At 44.7% G+C, this 20,512-nt stretch overlaps 1 protein-coding gene across 7 annotated transcripts in view; it reads right to left on the reverse strand.

Moving 5' to 3' along the window:
- Window positions 1-20,512, reverse strand: part of CHD3 (chromodomain helicase DNA binding protein 3) — a 1,560,957-nt gene that overhangs the window by 667,298 nt on the left and 873,147 nt on the right. For all 7 annotated transcript variants that reach the window (XM_085639027.1, XM_085639025.1, XM_085639026.1 and 4 more), the window contains exon 20: window positions 11,821-11,952. In XM_085639027.1, the coding sequence (XP_085495153.1) occupies window positions 11,821-11,952 (132 nt within the window). The remainder of the gene's footprint in view (window positions 1-11,820; window positions 11,953-20,512) is intronic.

Here is a 20,512-nt window from a genome sequence, read left to right on the forward strand (position 1 = left end):
GCTTGTTTCTGTTTATTACTGCTCTGTAGTAATGGTGGCACCCGTGTTTCAGCTTAAACATCTTAAGCTAAAGTCGGGTGCCGAGATTGCTTCAAAAGTAAAGAATTGTCTATTTCTTTACCTCTGAAGCAATCTCAGCACCCGACTTTAGCCTAAGATGCACGGGTGTCGCCATTACTACATAGAAGTAATAAACAGAAAAAAGCAAGCGCTCGCTTCGAGAAATGACTGCCGTGGCGGGGGGAAAATGCTACCGCCGGCCACAGCTTGCAGTGCATGTGCGCGAGTGGTGAGCGCGCAGCAGTAATCATACCATATGGTGCCTCTGCTCAAGTGCGCGCCCGCGCACATGCAATGCAAGATGTGGCCGGCGGTGGCATTTTTTGAAGCCCTTACTTAAAGTCTCGCCAGACCAGCGCAAGCGCTGGGACAGGCGAGACCTAAAAATGGCCAGCGGGATTACTCTCTAAATTATAGGCCCATTAGCCTTATAGATGTAGCCCAAAAGGTCTTTTCTAGACAACTACTTGGGAAATTAGATTTTTGGAAAGAGGCCCTTTCTCCATTGCAGGCTGGATTTGGAAGAGGGACTACTTGCAAAATTGACCAGATTTTCAGATTTTTACTAATTTATTGGCAAATTGTTGTTATGCAGAATGCCCATCTTCATCTGGTCTTTGTTGACTTAAATTCGGCATTTGACTTAGTCCCAAGAGCCAAACTGTGGGCTGCCTTGAGGAATAGTGAGGTCCCATCTCATATTGTGGAAATATTGTCTCTCTCCACCAGGATACTTATGCCCAAGTGAGATGGGGCCGGGAAGGGAAGTTGACTGAATGGATTGAAATCAAGTACGGAGTGTGGAAAGGTTGTGTCCTTGCCTCAACCCCCTTCTCTTTGTATCTTAATGATGTAATATCTTATGTGGAGGATGGCTTAAATGACGCCCCTTGCTTGGGTAGTAGAAAAACTTGCCTTATGCTATTTGCAGATGATACCCTCCTGATTTCTAAGGCCCCCTAGTGGCCAAATAAGTTTGGTCAGTAAATTCGAAGATTTTTGCACCAAATGAGGGCTTGTATTAAACCATTCCAAGACCAAGTTTATAACCCTTAGTCCCTACAAAACATTTAGGAGTTTGATAACGCTGAGGGGTTGTCCCCTAGAAAAGGTCAGTGAGATCGACCACTTTGGGGATAGGTTAAATAGATCTATGTAATGGGCTCCACGGGTGGAGGAGTATTTTAAATTTAATCCAACATTCTGCTGCTATTTTAAGACGCTATAGAACATGCTGGATAAGAATATTTCCCCCGCACTTAAGGTGTATAGAGCTAAAGCTGAGGGCAGAACCCTTTATGGGGCTGAAGTATGGGGTAACTCGAACCTGACTAGACTTGGAGTAGCAGAGAATACATTTTTGAGAACATTAACTTATCTCCCTAATAACCGACTGTTAATTCCATTAAGATGAGATATGGGCATCACCTCAATAATAAACAAGGCCCAACTCAGGCCGCTACTCTACTGGAGAAGGTTGAAGTACCCTGGAGATTTGCACAATTACCGTGGAGCCCTGGAGGAGGTGGCACTATTGGATATATGTGCTAAATTGAGTGGCTATTTGATTCGAAAGAGTTGCTAGTACAAATTGACCTACGGGAATATTGATCTGCCTTGACCTCCTTGACCCATTCATCTAGAATCACACTTAAAGATGCTTACTGGGCCTATGTCCATTAGCGTGTTTCAGAATGTGTCGGAGGGGTCATTTACTTCCCTCTTTTTAGATTTCAAACCCAGCTTTCAATGGGAGCCTTTTTTTGGAACCAATTAACCCCTTAGCTGCCAAGTCTTTTTTCTTAAATTCTGCTATGGCATTTCACAGTCAATGTCTTTATTAGCAAAGCAGAGCCAATTGAAACAAATAAGTACTGTATGCCCTGTTTGTCAGCAGTCAAAGAAATTACTGGTGCACTTTATTTGTTTGTTTTTTGTCCAGGCTATATTTGCCCCAGGAAAATATGGATCATTCCTTTGTATAGGCAACTTGGCTGCCGTAAAGTTGAGGTTGCCATGGAGCTGGATGATCAGAAGTAAGGTGCTGGAGTGAATATCAAGGATGATGTATTACCCTACTGCTCTTTACCCCAATTCACCGACTTTGGGGTGTTCGAAATATGATGTTGACAATTTATGGATTAATTCATGTATATTTTTATATAAATGTAAAATAATCTTATTGGAAAATTTTAAGGGGATACCCTGATAAAGTGATTAATTGTAGCGTATGGGATTCTTTTTCTCGTATTGTTCATTGGTTATTTTAACGGTATGCTATGGTGCAGTGTGTTTTATTTTTTTGTGCTTTTAACTTTATGTATGTATTGTATTTGTTTGTGTACTTTTATGGGTGAAAAGACTGAATCAAGTATTTGATGATGATCCCCATAAATGCCTGTATCTTTGCCTACCAAACTCCAGAACTCCAGACAAGTATAAACATTGCTGGACCTTTTACACACAAGCTTTGAAGGATTGAGAGAAGTTTCGGGCATGAAGAATAGCACGTTCAGCAGGAGTACCTCTCAAAACGAATAGAGAGAAGAGTAGAGTGAGGCAAGGGAGAACCAACTACCAGTGCTCTGATTTCTGTCTTTGAGGACCCCTCTACAGAGAGAACCAAAAGCTAGACAAAGAGAGAGCTTCGGAGGAAAATAAATTGGCTATTGATGAGGGAAAGATTGCGTGGCTCAGGAACTGAGCCTGAGAGAGCTGGACTTGAAAGCCAGGAAGGCTGAGTCCAGCACAGATGGTGGCTGCATATTTTCAGTGTCCTCTGAGAAGAGAGTGCCCATACCCAAGGGTCTGATGCCTGATTATAGAGTGGGAGATAACATAGATCAGTGGTTTGAAGCCTATGAAATAGCTATTCAGATACAGGATCCTGAAGGAGGATGGGGCCGGCACACTTGTGGAAGCATATCCCAACTGGAGGGAGGGACACCCTACTGGCCCTAGAGGGGAATGTTAGATTGAGGTATCCCACAATGAAGGAGGCCGTTACCAGGAAATATGGTTTGACCCCAGAGAAATACAGGCAGATGTTTAGGGACAGTATGAAACTTTCCCCACAAACCTGGGTAGATTGTGTAGATTCTTTCTGTATAGCACTGGATAGTTGGCTGAACGGCAGTGATGTGAAGAACTATCAAGGGCTGTGTATTTGTTTGCAGAACAGGACATGTTTAGTCTTTGTTTTACAGAGCTGCACCAGCACCCGATTGACAGTAAGCTCTCTCACCCAAGGGAGCTTGCTAAGCAGGCGGACAGCTAGACTAGCACCAGGTTGCACAAAAACCTAGCTGGTCGGATTCCGCCAAGGATGGGCAGGGTCCTCACCAGAAAAAGGAGGGCAGGAGGTGGGTGGAGGAGGGGACAAAAACAAAAGTAAGTAGTTCTCTAAAGGGCCTCAAACTAGCCCCACAGCTCAGGGTGAATGGGACATCTACATTTGGAGTAGTGGGAGGAGTCCCCTGACCACTGAAAGAGCCTGTATGTGGAGTTTTAGACTGCCATGTCAACCTGGCAAGTTAACCTACTTGCCAGGCCCAAACCTCCCTTCTAATTATACAGAAGTCACTCCTAGAGTAGGCCCTAGACAGCCTAATGACAGGGTGCAGTGTACTAAAAGGTAGGAAACGTTCTTTTTAAGTTTTACATGCCCTGGCAGCGATATACTCCTAAATGTGTTTTGCACTACTACAAATGCCTATCTCTCCCATAGGAGAACATTGGAGGTGCATTGTAACATTCTATAAGTGTAGCTTTCAATTGAGAAAAGAAATGAAAACACAATTTGGTATTTCTGGACTCACGATTTAAAAACACATCTTTTACTGAAATAGGTTTTTAGATTTCATTTCTGAAAATGCTACTTTTAGAAAGTTGGCACTTTCTTACTTAAATCATTTGGTGCCTTCTGCCTGGCTCTGGAATACATGCCTTGGGAGGATGGCAGCTGGCTTCCTGCATTCCTTATAGACAGATGCACACAAAGTAAGGGTAGGTGTGTCAAGTGGTCATCTGCATGTTGATTGGTCTGTCTGAGCAGGATGAAAGGGAGGAGCTGACACCTCTACCTGGATAAGCTGTGTCTGTCACCACATAAAGGGTTGCATACCCCCCTGTAGTGAGTCTGGAACCAGGAAAGGGCAAGGTCTTGTGAACTATAAAGACCTTTCTTTGAAGTCTTCCTACTTCAAAGGCTAAAATGGGTGCCATGCACTCACAACACTGATGGAACTAAGGACGTTCTGCCAGGAAGAAGATCTGATGTGTTGTAGGAGGAACTGCCACATCGCTAACTGCTTTTCTCTGTTGACCTGCTGCCTTCCGCTTCTTGCCTGAAAGTGAGAAAGACTGGCCCTGCTGTTTACATCCTAAGAACTTAAGTTTCTCCAAGAGTTTGTTGGCCTGCCTCCTGTTGCTGAAGTCTCAGGGATATCAAAACATTCACCTTCCAACTTCACCCCGCACCTAAACTTTACTTCTTGTTAGTCTTGCTCTGCCAAATAGTGCCAATCCAGTCGAAGGCCCTTGGATGTGAGTTTAAAATGCTGCATCTGCAAGAACCTGCGTTTCAACATCTCTGCGTTGATCAGACACCAATATATCGCGTACCGCGACATCGGGATTAACGCATCACTAACACTTCGAGGTCCAAACCAGGCATATTGTACTCAGCATCACCGCTTCGGAGATCAGTGCATTCCTGCCAGTGTGTAGAGAAGATCAACACATTGTCTCTAGCATGGATTAACCTGGCGCAGTGCCCTCGCATTCGGGACTTGGAGTTTTGTCCACAGAACCGATGCCTCACCACTACTGCATTTCATTCTGCAACAAGGATTTAAGGTACTTTGCTCAGCGGTCCCTGCATGGGTCCTATAACCAGCCTGCGCTCTGCGTCCGGGTGGCCTGAACTCTTGACTTTGCCCAAGTAAAGCACGCCCTACAGTAACCCCAAAGCACTATTTTCTTCAAAGCAATATTTTTTTACATATTCTTTAAAAAATGTATCTTCACTTGTATTTATTTGATATTTGTTATTTTGGTCTTGTTTTGTTTAGAATAATCTTATCTTTCTGTCTGTCACTGTGTGTGTTTGTGTGTTTGTGCACATAAATACTTTACACATTGCTTGTTAGCTTGGCTTGACTGCTCTGTGGTAAGCTACTGGGGTGAGTGTAGGAAAGTGAGTTTCTGTTGCAGTAATCCCCCTCCCCACACTTTTGGCCTGACTCTGATGCAATTTTAACTGAATGTGCACTGGGCTCCTACTAACCAGGTTCCCAGTGGCTGTGTTCTTCCCTAAAACTGTACCTTTGTTACCACCATTGGCACACCTCTGGCACACATATAAGCCCCTTGTAAAGGTACCAGCGGCACCAAGGGCCTTGAGACCAGAGAGGGCCTCTAAGGGCTGCAGCATGTAATTTGCCCCACCCTCAGAGACCCCTCACCAAACACATACACACTACCATTGAAGACTTTGTGTTTAGGTGCAGCTAAAACTGAAGTGTCAACATGGCACACATCCCTGTGTGCCATACCTACAAACCACTGCCTGTGGTATAGGTAAAGTCACCCTTCTAACAGGCTTCACAGCCCTAAGGCAGGGTACACTATACCACAGGTGAGGGCATAGCTGCATGAGCAATATGCTCCTACAGTGTCTACGTCCATTCTTAGACATTGTAAGTGCAGTAAAGCTATATTGAGTATATAGGCTGGAAGTTTGTCATTATGAACGCCACAGCTCCATGATGGCTTTACTGAATGCTAGGAAATTTGATATCATACTTCTCAGCATAATAAATCCACACTGATGCCAGTGTTGGATTTACAATAAAATGCACTCAGAGGGTATCTTAGAGATGCCCCCTGAAAAACGACCAACTCTCTGGTGTGCAGCTGACTGATCTGCACCAATCTGCCATTTTCAGACATGGTTCTCACCCCCTGAGGTGGGAGCCTGTGCTCTTGTGAGTAAAAAACAAAGCCTACTTAGGATGGATGTGCTTCTTACCCACCCCCAAGCAGGAACAACATTCAGGGGGATGAGCCTAGAGGCTTCCTGCTCTTTGTTATGCTAACCAGGACCTCACCAGCTTGTGGAGATGCCCGCCCTCCTGACCAAGCCCCACTTTGGTGGCAAGGTCTGAAGGAAAATTAGTAAGCAGCAGAGGTATGTCTCCTCTCAGCAATGACCACCCCTAAGGTGTCCCGAGTTGAAGTGACCCCCTGCTTAGAAAATACTCCATGTTGGATGGCAGGATTTTAGCCAATAGGATCAGGGGATGCCCCCTCTCCAAAGGGATGGGACATACAAAGGGTGTAATCACCCAAAAGGTACCTGCTAGTACCTATAATGCCCGTAAATTGAGTATTTAGGGGCACCCCTGAACCTTGATCCTCAGATTCTTGGTGATCTAAAGAAGAAGGATGACAAATGACTGGGCCCAAGCCAAACCAGCCTGTCTGCAGCGCTCGAAGCAACCAGCTCGAAGAAGTGACTGATCCTGCAGGCCCAGTGACCTCCACAAACCCTGAAGGACTGCCTGCCTTTCCTATAGACCAAGAACTCCAGAGGACAGTGACCCTGTCCATAAAGAAGCCAACACCAAAGACTCCTGTCTTCTGGGTCTACGAGTCCCGCCCTCTCTGCACCCGATGCCCACATCCCGAGTCTGAGTGGCCCACCAGTCCAGTGAACTCTCCCCTGCGATCCTGACCTCAAAACCATCAGTGGCTGACCTCTCCTGGACTCGACAAAGACACCTGCAGACCCCCACACGAAGTAGCCCCCTGACAGCAACCAGCTCCGGTGAACTTCTAAAGGCACCCTTGCATTCTAACCCCCTTCACCTTGGGGAGCCCAGCCGACAGTGCATAGGAGTCCACCGACATCCCAACTTACCTGCCCAGTCATTGGTCATTTTCATCCAGCCTCCTGGTCCGAGCCCGCAGCCTCTTTGTGGAACCGAGTTCCTCCATCCGCTTGCATTTGGTGCCCGACGCTGTCTTTGTATCCTGGACCTGGCTGCACATGTGCCACTGGTGGTGTATGATTAGTGCTGCCTTGCAGCCTTCCTGTCCTTGCTTAAACCCTCGGTGCCTCTGACCTGAAACTGCAAGTACCTACCCCTGCTACTGGCTCCTCTTTGAGTGCCCCAGTCTCCATTGACTAACATTGGGCCCAGCGACCAAATTCTACCTCTGCAACCTGCCGCCCTAGTGTTGCTGGTGGTGCAGTTTATATATTTACTTGACTCTTGTCCAGTGTTGGTCCAGTACCCAGAAGACTGAAATTTTAAGTTGTGTACCTACCTATGAAATTGTGTGATTCTTTTCCTCCCATAGGTTAACATTGAACTGTTTGAAAAATGCAGTGTCCACTTTTTAAACTTAAAAACGGTGCAAAACGTATTTTACTGCAACAAAGTATCTTTGGTTCTAAGTAATAAACATATAAAAAGTAATATTTTTTACAAACAATTGGTCTTGTTTGTAGTCATTGAGTGTGTGTAATCGTATCTTGCCTGAGTGTGTACAACAAATGCTTAACACAGCCCTCTGATAAGCCAGCTGCTCGACCACACTACCACAAAAGGGAGCATTTGTATTATCTACATTAGCATCTGCAAAGCCTCTGGGGATCCACTGGACCCTGTGCACCCTATACCGTACTTTGCTGTAGTATATACAAAGCCAGCTTCCTACAGTGAGCACAAGTGATCTTTTAGTGCGCAACTCACTTACCCTGACTGGATTGTGGTCCCTACCTGGACAGGGTGCATATCACTGCCAACTAGAGAGCCTATTTCTAACAGTTGATGTTCCACGTGCAATAATATTATCCATCAAGAATTATGCTATTGTGCAGCTGGGACATAATCTGCAGATTTTATGGAAAGGAATGAAGGCCTTGATCGCTAGCCAAATCGCCTTCAGATCAAGCAGATTGATGTGAAGTACCTGTGAGTACAGCGGTCTGAGAACTCCAGTTCCACATGCTGTGCACCTCACCCAGGGTTGATGCATCTGTCACCATTGTGACCACACTTAGAAGAGGGCAGAAGGACATCTCTTGAACAAGATTCTGCTTTGTCGATTATCAGTCCAAGACCACTACAATGTTCCTGGAGATCACACTGGTGTCACCCAGATCACCATTATGCTGGAACCAATGCCTGCGAAGGCACCACAGGAGAGCCCTCATGTGCCACTGCACATCCACAACCAGGAGGAAGAAGGAAGCCAGCAGATCCAGCAGGAGCAGAACAGTTAGGACTGTAATCCTAACAAACGTCTGAAAAATTGGAATCATAGGCTGAATGTCCTGGATCCCCTGCAGAGGAGGGAAAGTTTGGAGTGATCTTTAATCCATGAATGCCTCTATCAACAGGAAGTGAAAAATGCTCTATGAGAGACTTGGGCATGAGATGGCCATGTATAACTGCCATCACCTATGTGAAGACTTGAGGTGTCAATGTCAACCTGAACAGGAGGATAACCAACTGACAGTGAGTGGGTCCTGACACAAATTGCAACCACCTACTGTATGACAGGAGGATCAATACATGGACGCACAAGCCCTGCAGGTAAAGGGACAGGATCCATTCTTCTGCTTCCAATGCCACAATGACCTGAGCCAGGGACAGCATCTTGAACTTTTCCTTGCACAGGCTAACGTTCTAGATCGAGAGGTCTAGGATCAGGAGGTACCTAGAGGAGTACCCCCTACCCTATTTCCTGACCTGTCGTCAACTCCATCACTCCATCTGGCATCTTCAGCATTAGTATTCATAGATAGTTCTCTTCCAAACAAGTTACTTACCTATGGCAACGCTCTTTCTGGTAGAGACTCTAACTAGCTGCAGATCCTAACCTTTTTAATATACCTCAGGCATCAGACGGTATCCAAACTATTTTCAGCTGTACCTCTGCATGCCCGAAGGAGGCTCCTTGCAGGTCCGTACTTACTCTGTTCTGCTCTGGAAATGACGTGTAAGGCCTATATATTCCTTTACTATTGAGACTGTCCATGCCTCCAGATGCAGAGCCCCAAAGGCAAACTGGTAGTGTCAGATTCTTAAACTTGGGATCTTATTAATGGCTAGAGTCCAATTACAGAACAGGGAGGATGGAAGGGTTGATGAGGAATCTGCGGCTGAATAGAATCTCTACCAGAAAGAGAGTTACCGAAGATAAAGTAACTTGTTCCTCTGATACTTCTAGCTGCAGACTCCTCACCTTTTGATCAGATCTCAAAGTAATACCTATTTGGAGGTGAGTCTGTCAATGGACTCAAACCAGAAAGTCTTGCGACAAACAAACATGCAAAATGTCCTTCCTGGAGAACATGACTAGCCAAATAACAGAACGTCAGATAATTTGGTTTGGAGGAGGGCAATTTGGTGAGTGCTACACCAAGCCACAAACTTATCTCAACAACAGGCGTATACCATTTTCCTTGAAGGACACCTGGCTGCCAAGTTGAGATCAACCACCTCCGCAGGAAGGTAAAAGGTGTTCAGTTGTCGATGGTCGTTCTCCAAGCATGAAGGTGGAGATTGGAAAAGGCATGGGTGCAGAACCCTGCCCTGTTGCTGCCACAGCAGGTCCTCCTGGATGGGCAGCCTGATTGGAGGATGAATGCTCAATCCCAGGAGATCTGGATACCTTACGCTCCATGCCCAATCCAGAGCCACTACAATAACTAGGGCCCGGTCTATCCTGATTTTCTTAAGGAGTGGTATCAGCGTAAAGCCAGACCACTGATTTCTAATTGTCTTGGTTAGAGCTTCATTGAATGATAGAAGAGGCTCATTAAAGCTGGTGCTGACTGATGCATGTCTCTAAGGATCTTTGGTCTATACTCCACTGATGACAGAAGGAGTTACAACAATTCTGGGGCTCTATTAAGAACTGTGTGGAAACGAACATTTCCAGGAGGAGTTGAACTGTGGACCAGGTCAATATCTATATCCCGAGATGTACCCAGTCCTCTTGTGTCTTAAATCAACTTCAAGTCTAAAAGAGAGCCAGAGTTACCCAAATCTCCTTGCCCATACTGAGACTATCAGTCAAATCAGATTTGAAAAGGTTATGGTTAGTCTCTTCGTGTTGTCTCTCCTCCAGAAGATGGTGATATTGTTGCCTTGATTTAGGCCTCATCAAAGCTGGTAAAAGATCTTGGTTGTTGAGGATAACAGGGTCTAAGACGGCACTGAGCAGAGCACCAGATTTCACGGAAGTGGTGCAGGTGTCAGCATCGATAGTGGCACCAGGTCTGGCAACCAAAGAGGCACCTCTGGAAACTTCACTGTCAGGCTTGAGGACTGAGGTTCCGGTGCAAGAAGCAAGGTAGACAAAGCCGGGGGGGAGAATCCCTATTGCGCTAAAGGGACATGTGGCTTCGAGGGAAAGGCACTGATCAGAGTTCCATAAGGTCCCATGGCAACAAGAGATGCTCCAAATGGCAGAGCTGCTCTCTTGAATAGTTCCATCATAGTTTGCCTGAAGGAGACTGGATCCGCACCAGACATCGGAAACTCCAGATAAGTTGGCACCAACATCAATGGTGCCAGTCAGTGGTGTCAGTGACAGATGTGGGGAACTCTCCACCAGTTCAGGGTCCAAGAACGAAGGAGCCAGGGGATACCTTAGCTTTAGATTTTGAGCTTCTCAGAGAAGAGGAGTGCGTCTTTCTTTTCTTGTGATGCATCCTTTTCTCCTTGGAAGACTTAGAAGACAGTGAAGAGCAAGAAGGAGACCTGGATCTCACACTTGTCCTGAAACTAGTACCTCATTCACTGGTGACCCCTTTGATCTTCAGCCAAGCCATGAAGAGATTGGCGCTATACTTCGTAATGGTCTTAGGACCCATCGGGAGGCAGAGGACACACATATATGTGTTATGCCTCAAACCAAAGACAGTACCCTGATGACACCATTTGAAAACTGACCTTTTCGGTGGGGACGTTATACCTACAATACACAAAACAATTTTATTAAGAAGCTTCGGACCCGCATCAAATGGCATGAAAAAACCCAGAACTGACATCAGAGCATCAGAGCACCAGGCGGGGCAATCTATACGACCTATGAGGTGGAGGCCACACCAGTCCAGGTGTCGATTTGGAGTCAGTGCCACATGCCAGAGAGATATTTTTGAAGTTTCCAGGTCCAGTTGGGAGCCTGGGATATTAATAGTTGAGAAATCTGCAGGTAGAAGTACCCATCAGAAACTCAATTGTTCCAAGTTTCTTCTGCCAAACTAATGTACCACCATCTAAGTCTTTCCTTTGCTATTCTTTTCTACTGTTAAAGCTCTCAGTGCTAACATTTCTATTTTTTTTTCTTCTACCCTTGCAGCTAAGGACATGCTTTATAAATATCAAGAATAAAATTAATTAAATCAAATTCTAAACCAAATCCTAACTCTATCCTAACCAGGCTGTGCATGGATCAATTACTAAAAGCACAGTAGGTGCTTTAAGTCAAGCAGTTCATATGGGGGTCCTAATGCTGGAACAGCAGATGATACTGAATGTGAAGCATATTTATCAAGCTGAAGGAAAGTGGGCTACCATGGGTGTTTTTTTAGCTGTATGAGGAAAGAATGAGGTAAACTAATACGTTTTAGGTTCAAGTAATGAAAGAGCAGTTGGGGCTAGTCATCAAAATGAAAACTTTCTTCCATATTATTCCAAAATAATGCCAGGTACTAATGCCATCCCAGAGCGAGGTTACCTGTGAGAAGATGAGCACCCTGTGTCCCTGTTCCTTCAGCTTTCGCAGCATCTTCTGGAGTAGCATGAGTTTCCCAGAAGATTTGATGAGGGCGCTTCCTTCATATGCTCCGCTGGGCAGCTTGGGGGATTCCTAACCAGACAAAGTTTAGAATTATTAATAAGATCAACAACATATTCATCAGGAAAATAGACTTGACTACATTTAACTGCCTGTGACACAGAACACAACCATCTGACAGTTCGGTTATGCCCTAAGGAGTCATTTTATCCTTTTTCTGAATTACAAATAAGAACACTGTTTAATATTAACAGTTCACAATGAAACTCTTACATAGGGTTAATGGAGACTCTTAAAATGGACAGAGGATTTGGCCAGTCCATGATGCTGCATAAAAGAGTAAATGGGCATTCACAGAAGAAAAATAAAGATGTATAGCTGCTTGAGAATATTTTTTATTAGTGTATTAAGGGTGAGACACTACATATTCTGTTGTTCATATGCTAAAATGTCAAACAGTACTGAAAAACACAACCAAAAATAAAACACACATCTACAAGGAGAGAAAGGTACTTATTTTTAACTTTCATTATCAACCATGGGACTATTCAAGGAATTCATGACCACTGAATATATCCAATGGGGCTCCTGTTGTTTACACATAAAGAACAAGTTACTTACCTTCTGTAAGGCTGGTGGATAATCTATCTAACCGCAGATTCCTCACCTGTAGAATATACCCCAGCCATTAGACTGGATCTGGATGTTTTCACATTAGTGCTTCCAAGTGTCACTAGGTGGCGCCATGCAGTTTTGCATTGGCCTCGTTCTCCCCAGGAAGCGACAAAGCAGAGCTTCATATAAGCGCCGCCCTTTGTACATCGATACAGGTTTTTGGCTTCATTCTTTCCATGATTTCAGATGTGTAGCACAAAAAATTGGAGGTGACAGTGTGCAGAGCTCTAATTTGGGACCTTTTAGATGGTAAAAAAGAGGCCACTCCACAGAATAGAGAGGTGAAAGGGCAGTGATGAATGTGTTAAGAGAGAATATCCACCAGAAAAATGTTACCGTAGCTAATTAACTTGATCTTCTGATGGACACTTCTAGCCACAGATTTCTTTCCTTCGGAATTGATACTAAAGCAGTACCTCACAAAAGTGGAGTGTCTGTGGAGTGGACTCATATCAAAGATTCCTGCTAGACCGAACAGGCAAAATGCCCTCCCTATTGTCAAGGCAGTACTACTTCATGGTCGTATGGACTTACACCTCAAGTCGTGGCCTGAGAGATGTCAAGAACAGGCAGTCCACCTGCCAGTGCAGTGGTAGAAATCTTGGCCCTGGTGGGAAGGTCCAGTTAGGATTCTCCCCACTGTCGGAAGATGTCCTGTGCCAAATTGGGGTGCAACTACCATATTTGAACTGCCAAGCACCGCCAGCGTGGCTTGTCTGCTCTGGCGTTCAAACATCCCACCAGGGGGGCTCAAGATCATGGAGCTGCTCGGGTGCTGAAGTCAACTCCAGAGGTGCAGGGCCTTTTGGCGCAGGAACCAGGACCTCACTCCATCCTTCAATTGTAGTGCCATATGCCAGTGGTGTTTTCTGTGAGGACCTACTTTTTATGGACAGCAGGAAAGCCTTCAATGTCAGTAAATTTCCCACAGCTCCAACTGACTGATGTGGAGCCAGGTTTCCACTGCGCACTAGAGCCCTCTGACCTCCACCTCTCCCAGAAGACCTCCTCAACCCAGCATTGATCCATTCATCACCACCATCAGCTCTGGGTGGGGAAGAGAGGAGGGCCTGCAGCTAGTCAGGTTACAGCCAAGCAGCTACCACTGCAGATCTTGTGCAGTCTCCCCAAAACCTGCATGGGATGCAACAGATTTTCCTGGTGCTTGGTCCACTGAGACTTCAGATTCAACTGCAGAGCGGACATGTGCCACCCGGCTAAGAAGCCTTAGAAGTGTTTCACCAATATCCAGGACTGAGGCTGAAACATTGGGGATCATAACCTGAATGTCCTGGACTCATTGCGGCAGGGAAAAGCCATAACCAGCACAGTGTCCAAAAAAGCTCCTACAAAAGTAGTGTTTGTGAAGGAATTAGGTGTGACTTAGGTTCATGGATTTAGGACCCCAAAAATGTCAGGAGATCCGCTATGGTCTGGAGGTGGTGTACGACTGACTGTGGTGAGCCTACCACACCTTAAACAGCCAGTCATTAAGGTAGGTAAAAACATGAATACCTAACCTCTGAAGATGAACACTGGAGGGGTGCTTATAACGTTGAATGGGAGCATGGCAAACTGAAAATGCTCCTGGCAAGCCTTGAACCACAGATGTCTATGGGACTGTAGCACAGGCACATTTAACTAAGCTTCCTGAATGTCCAAGGTCACTATCCAGTTATATATGTGTAGAGCAGGCAGAACCTAGGCCAATTTGAGCATTTTAACTTTGACCTTTTCCAGGAAGGCGTTTAGAGTGTGAAGATCTAGATATGGTTGAAGTCCACCATCCTTCTTCGGCACAAGAAAATAGTGAGAGTAACATTCCATCCCTATTTCCAAGTTTGGAACCCTCATGATCGCATCTTTGGACTGAAGAGGTCGCACTTCCTAAGGTAAGATGGATAGGTGTTCCCGTGAAGCCACTCTGATGTGGTCGGAAGCTGAGGTGGATCAGAAAGGAACAGAAGGGCATAGCCCTGTTGGACGATCTGGAGGACGCATCTATCTGATGTGAAAGAGTGCCACCCTTGGAGAAAATGTTTGATCCTGTCTAAAACAGGGTGGTCGTGCACCACTAAGGGCAGACTAAAGCGACTTAGAGGCTTAGAGATTCATGCCACAGGGGAGGAAAACTGTGAAGAAAGGTGTCCTGGTGACTTGCTCGATGTGTGCTTGATCCCCGTCCCTGGTCACAAAAGGACTGGGGTTACTATTGCAGGGCGGGGGAGCCTGTTGCTGTCTATACGCCAGCCCTCTGTAGAAGCGATTGAAGGGTCCAGGCTGATGAGGAAACGGACTGGCAAGGGTGAAAAGGCCCAAGGAATGCGCCATGTCTTTACTTTTCTACAAGCATGCAAGGACTTGACCAGCCTTTACAGCAAAAAGGTGGGATTCATCAAAAGACAGTACCTTAGGTATGCCTACGATACGCTCAACCCAAACAATCAGTAGTATCCAGACTAGCTCGAATCACACATTTTGCAGGATCTGAGCCATCTTGAATGGTTTGAGCCAAGGAGGCCATAATCTCTTCCGGATCTGCTGGCGATGTCCCAAAGTGCGTATGATTAACACTAGGTTGGCCAAAGAGAACAATCGTTCCTCTTCGAGGGGATGTTCATTTATAGTCATAAGCAATGAACAGTCACGCCCATGCAGAAGTTCCCAAAGCACTTTTTTAAAAAAAGTATCTTTGTACATATATACAACTGCACAAACCTTTCTGTGGAAAGGAGTAGCACAATACTTAACATATTTATATTTGCAGCCTATAAAATGCAAGATGTATTTAATCTAAATTGAATTTAAACATTTCATTCAATTTTCATTTTTTTTAAATCATCCAATTCAATAAAATAGTCACAATTTACATTACAGGCATTTGCAGATTCAGTAGGTCTGGTGAAATGGTCACGCTTTTATTTTTATTACAGGCATGTGCCACAAAAATAAACAGAAAAATTACCATTTCATAAACGTGGTGACAAATGCTTACAATAAAAGTTTCAAAATTAGAAAAAAATATTAACCATCAGATATAATTTTAATAGAACACTACGGGTGCTTCCTAGCAGGCAAGCCTACTAAGAACAAGTATAGAAGCCATTTTTAGTTTCAATAAACATCACAGGAAAATATGATTATAATGGGCACCAACAAAAAAAAATGAGTGCCTTTGAATTGTTGTAACCTGAAGACAATTTAAACAAGAGGGGCTAAAAACTAGTAGTTTTATAGTTTGAGCTATTGGCATTGTAAATGACAATGCCTTTTAATTATGTTTTGGTTTTTAAAACACACATAAAAAGCATTGTCATTTACAATGCTAGTAGCTTAAAGTCTCACAAATGCGAGTCCTACTGCATTGCAAATGTTTGTTTTTAGCAGCAGCTGTCATTTTTCTTATGGTGTTACATGGCCCCCTGAGTGCCAATAAAACAGAACCACAGACTGACGGTAGGGCTCAGACCTGTATTGTTGAGCAATGTTATTTACTCAAGGCTGATTCTTTCATTAGTTGAGGTTTGTCAACTTTTCCTTCCCTTCTAAGCGGGAATAACGTTTTGCACTGTGGACAGATTCTTGTCTCTGCCCTGCCGAGGACATCAGTTCAAGCCATGACGGAAGGCATGATCGCCAATGTGGTGTCAATCATTAACTAACATCTCGCAATGTCTGGCCTAAATACAAGTATGTGATTTGGTCCTGCTCTGCGACTGGGGAAACACACTGGGGTTTGGGGAGGGGTCAGTTTCAGAGGCAGTGAGCATTCTCCTCTTTCATCATCACGTCACACAGCTCTGTGATTGGGTGCTGCTCAAGGAGGGTTTGGGAGCTGGTTCTGGCCAAAGTGCATGTTTGGTGTTTGCCTTGCTGTTAGGTATCGGAATGGGCAGGGCTTTAAGTGGGATGAAAAAACTGGAGGGGTCTCGCAGAGGGGCGTGGCCGATGTAATTAAGGGCGTGGCTTAAACACATGTATGCTAAAAATCTGTGCTTAGTATAGTGTGGCGCCCGACGTTTAATTTGTTGTTTTTGTCATTGCATCCAAATATATGATACAAAAGTCAGGACTATTGACTTTGTCAATGGTTGTTAGTTGCATAGGATAAATAAGCAGCAACTATGGCTCGTTGTATATAATATTGAAAAAGCTTCCACTTAAAGCCCTCGTGACACCGCGATGATGTTGCTGCCCCTGCGTTTCAAAAAGAGAACGGAAATCCAGAGAGAAAATGACTCTTTAAAGTGATTTCCCTTCCCCTACAACGCTCAACTAGCATGACGTCATGCTGTAACTTCTCCATTAGTGAGAAGAGAGCAGTGTGAGCATGCGCACATCGATGTGCCTGCTGTCACTGCATTTGCAATGCAATCGGTCTCACCTTTGGGAACTTAAATGTATTTAGCTATGCAGCACATTAGCCTGGGTGCTGAAACATCTACTGTTCTTTAACATGGAGGGAAAGTAGGCACTAAACTGCGTGACACCGAAGGTATGGGAACAAATGGAGAAAAATATTGCCTTTCACCTGGAAAAGGTATAGTCCAAAGCTCTGTTTTTCATATAAAATCAGGGCCTTCGGTGGTCATATCACTGTAAATACAAGATTTGAAAAAAATATTATTGTCTACGGGTGCTCATGGAAGACAATTTCTATGGCTGAAATCTAGAGAATGCTAAAGTGATTCTGGCATTTTACTGACCTCTGCTGGTTGTTTTCTATCAAGAAAGTCAAATAGAGGCAGTTGAACAGAAAAAAAGTCCCTAAGCGGAAGCAGACAAGTCCTAGGGCTGATCTCCAGAGCCCACAAAGTACATACACATATAAGTATATAATAAGTACATACTAAAGTATATACAAGAGGTCTTGAATGCTCGACCTAAAAAAGGATAAAGTATGGGAAGAAAAAAGGGTAAGCAAATAAAGCACTGGCCCACCAGTCCAGACACTAAAGCACACTTTTTTTAGGCTGCTGTGCACATGTGATTAAGCAAAATGCTGTTAGTCACAAAAAAAAGATTTGGCAAAAATCAGATGACACACAGTCCCATGCTTCATGCGGTGGTAGAGGGAAGGAAATGAACAGTGATGTGGTGAGTGTGACTGGTGACAGCCTGATTACGTCAGTGTGACAGTGAATGTATGATAGTACAAATGTGCTGTGTGGTGAAGTTGATGTAGTGAGTGCCATTAGCAGGCTGTGATGGTGTGTATGTTTGATCATGTAATTGTGAATGTGATGTGGTGGGTCTAATGTAGTGAGTGAAATGCAAGAACGGCGATGCAGCAAGTACAACAGCAGTCAATGTGATGATAGTGTGATGATGGGTAAGTGTGGCTATTGCAATTGCAGTGAGTGTGCAGATGTATGAATATGATGATCTGAGTTTAAGAGTATATTAGAACATTGGAATGTGGAGCACTCCATTGTAGACAATGGAGTGCTCCATGCTTCTACGGGCCGGTAAAGGCCCGCAGAGCAACATTCCAATGTTTTACAAAGCCTCTCGAAGCTCGCGGGGATTTAAATCCCCTCGAGCTTCGAGAAGCCTTTGTTTAATTTGTTAGAACATTCTGCCCTCTAGTGGCAGAATGTTCTAATAGCCTTATAGCCCTTCGTAGCAGGGCTATACCGCTATTAAAGTCCCGCTGCTTTTGTTAAAGTCCCTCGCCTTCGGCTCGGGCCTTTAACGCTGCAGCGGGCCTTTAATAGCCGGTATAGCCCGCTACGGCGGGCTATAAGGCTATAATAATGAGTGTGATGCAGTGAGTATGGTAGCAATGAACGTGATTGTGTAATGTCACAGTGTAATAGCACATGGTTGAAAACACTGTTCCCCGTAGGAATCAGGCCATTCTTTAGACCTTGGCTCATAATCTGGACAGCGGGAATCTGGGCTGGACTCCTGCCGCCAGCCTAGTCTGCGTCTACCGCCGTTGGTGCGGTTGAGAAGTCCTGGCGGAGACGGCGGGACCGTGCGGTCTTCCCTCCACATACCCACCAACCTCTAAATAAGGCAGGGGGTCAGCCAAGCCGGTGAGCGGGAAACCGTCAGAAAAAGCAACGGCATGACCCAATCCGCCAAGATCTAAACCAGGCTCTATGTGTCCAGTTGAAAGCACTGGATATTTCTTGCATAATAATATTGCCAAATAATGTGACTTGAACTTTTGAGGGATAAGAAATCACTTATTCTGAAAAAGTGGCACTTAGTAACCACAGCGAAATGCAATACACTGCACCTTAAAGGAATCACCTTACCTTTCAAAGGGTGTAGACACTACTTATATTACTATGTTTCTTCTGGTCAGGGAGCAATTCACACCTCAGGTGGAACCTTACACAATAGGTTGATATACAAATAAAACAGTGAACAAAAGAAGGTGTCTGTGGAAAAACACACTAGAAATAAGTGATACCCCCTTACTGCTAAATCTCCCATTGGGAAAAACAGACTTGTACCTCACTGCCATTTCCAGATTATTTGTACTGTGGATGGGAAAAGTGCATTTACATGCTATGTAAAAAGGTGGGTTGCTACCCCATTATCCCGGATATAAAATACACAAGGTTACAGCTAACGAAATAAAAATAATCCAAGTTTAATGTAAGCGGTGTCCTTGATGAATGCAAAGGAATGGCTAGTAGATTACAAGTCATCACTAAGCATGGGTTGGGTACCACTCGCTGTACCACAAGAGATTCCCCTATTTAACAGTTAGATCCGATGCACCCTGATAGTCATTTACGTTCTACAATTTATTTTGTGTGGAGTTTAACTGATGACGCATTAATAATAAATGAAGTCCAGGGTCATTAACATCTGATTGCCAGAGTTGCCCCATACTTAGACAGTGGGAGGCCTCCAAATGTGGTGTATTTGTGCCAGCTCCAGTGAAGGGGAACAGGTTGAGAAGGCGAGGCATAAGACACCTTTCTTGCAAAGCTGCCCAATGTATCTGTAAAGTTTGTGTCTGAAAAGCCAAGCTCTGGATGAGGAGTTCCCTCCACAGCTGAAGGCCTGCCTGCCCAGTGCTCTATGTGAGACGCAGCAGATTGTAAAGTAGTAGTGGCATTTTTTCATTGTTCTAATATAAAGCTTTGGCAAGCAAATGGAGAAGCCCTAATATGCCTGATGCGCAGCTGAAATGACGTACACTGGAGACCTGCTCGCAGAGTGTCACATTGGGGCAGGCCAGGCATGGAGGAGCTGGCGAGCATAGATAACCAGTGCTCTGCCCAAGCTTTAGCCTTCCAAAACAAGATCCCTCCAGTAAGGCTCTGGCAGTGGCTGTTCATGGACCTCCTACATTTATACGAGCAACCACACAGGAGAGCACTGTGCAGACCATACCATACCAGGGCCAGGTACTCCCTCCCAACCTCCATCACTGAGCTCCAGAGTTCTTACAATATGGAAATCTGAATATGTGGCAGGGCTATCTGGACATTCTGCAAGAGGCCTAATGTCCTTCCACCAGAAAGTCTTACATTTGTCAAGTGAAAGAGATTCTGCATTTAGTGTATTCAGAACAACTGCGATCCTTCCAGATCTCAGGAAGAGGTGGTGATTCATGACTTACTTCAAATGGGACGGTCTCGTCTACAATTGTAATCCCTTAAGGTACACCTTGCCTCAATTACAAGAGATCTCCTTCAGAAAGCTTTTTTGTTATTCAAGATTTCTTAGAGGTTATTAGGAAAGTTTTCCATCCCACCAGATTCCCTTCTCCTCTTTGTGAACTAAATATAGGGATTTCCAAGGCAATGGGAACCTCCATTTGGATCCATTTACAAAGCCTAGTTACACCTTCTTACTTGGAAGGCCGCCTTCTTGGCAGCCATTACTTTGGCCCATAGAGTAGTAAAGCCTATTCAGTTCTCTTGAACCTCTACAGTTTTTCAGAAGAATAGAGTAGTCATGAGAACTGTAGGAAAGTAGGATCTGCTTT

The sequence above is a fragment of the Triturus cristatus genome, chromosome 12, assembly GCF_964204655.1.
Source record: "Triturus cristatus chromosome 12, aTriCri1.1, whole genome shotgun sequence".
Lineage (NCBI taxonomy): Eukaryota > Metazoa > Chordata > Amphibia > Caudata > Salamandridae > Triturus > Triturus cristatus.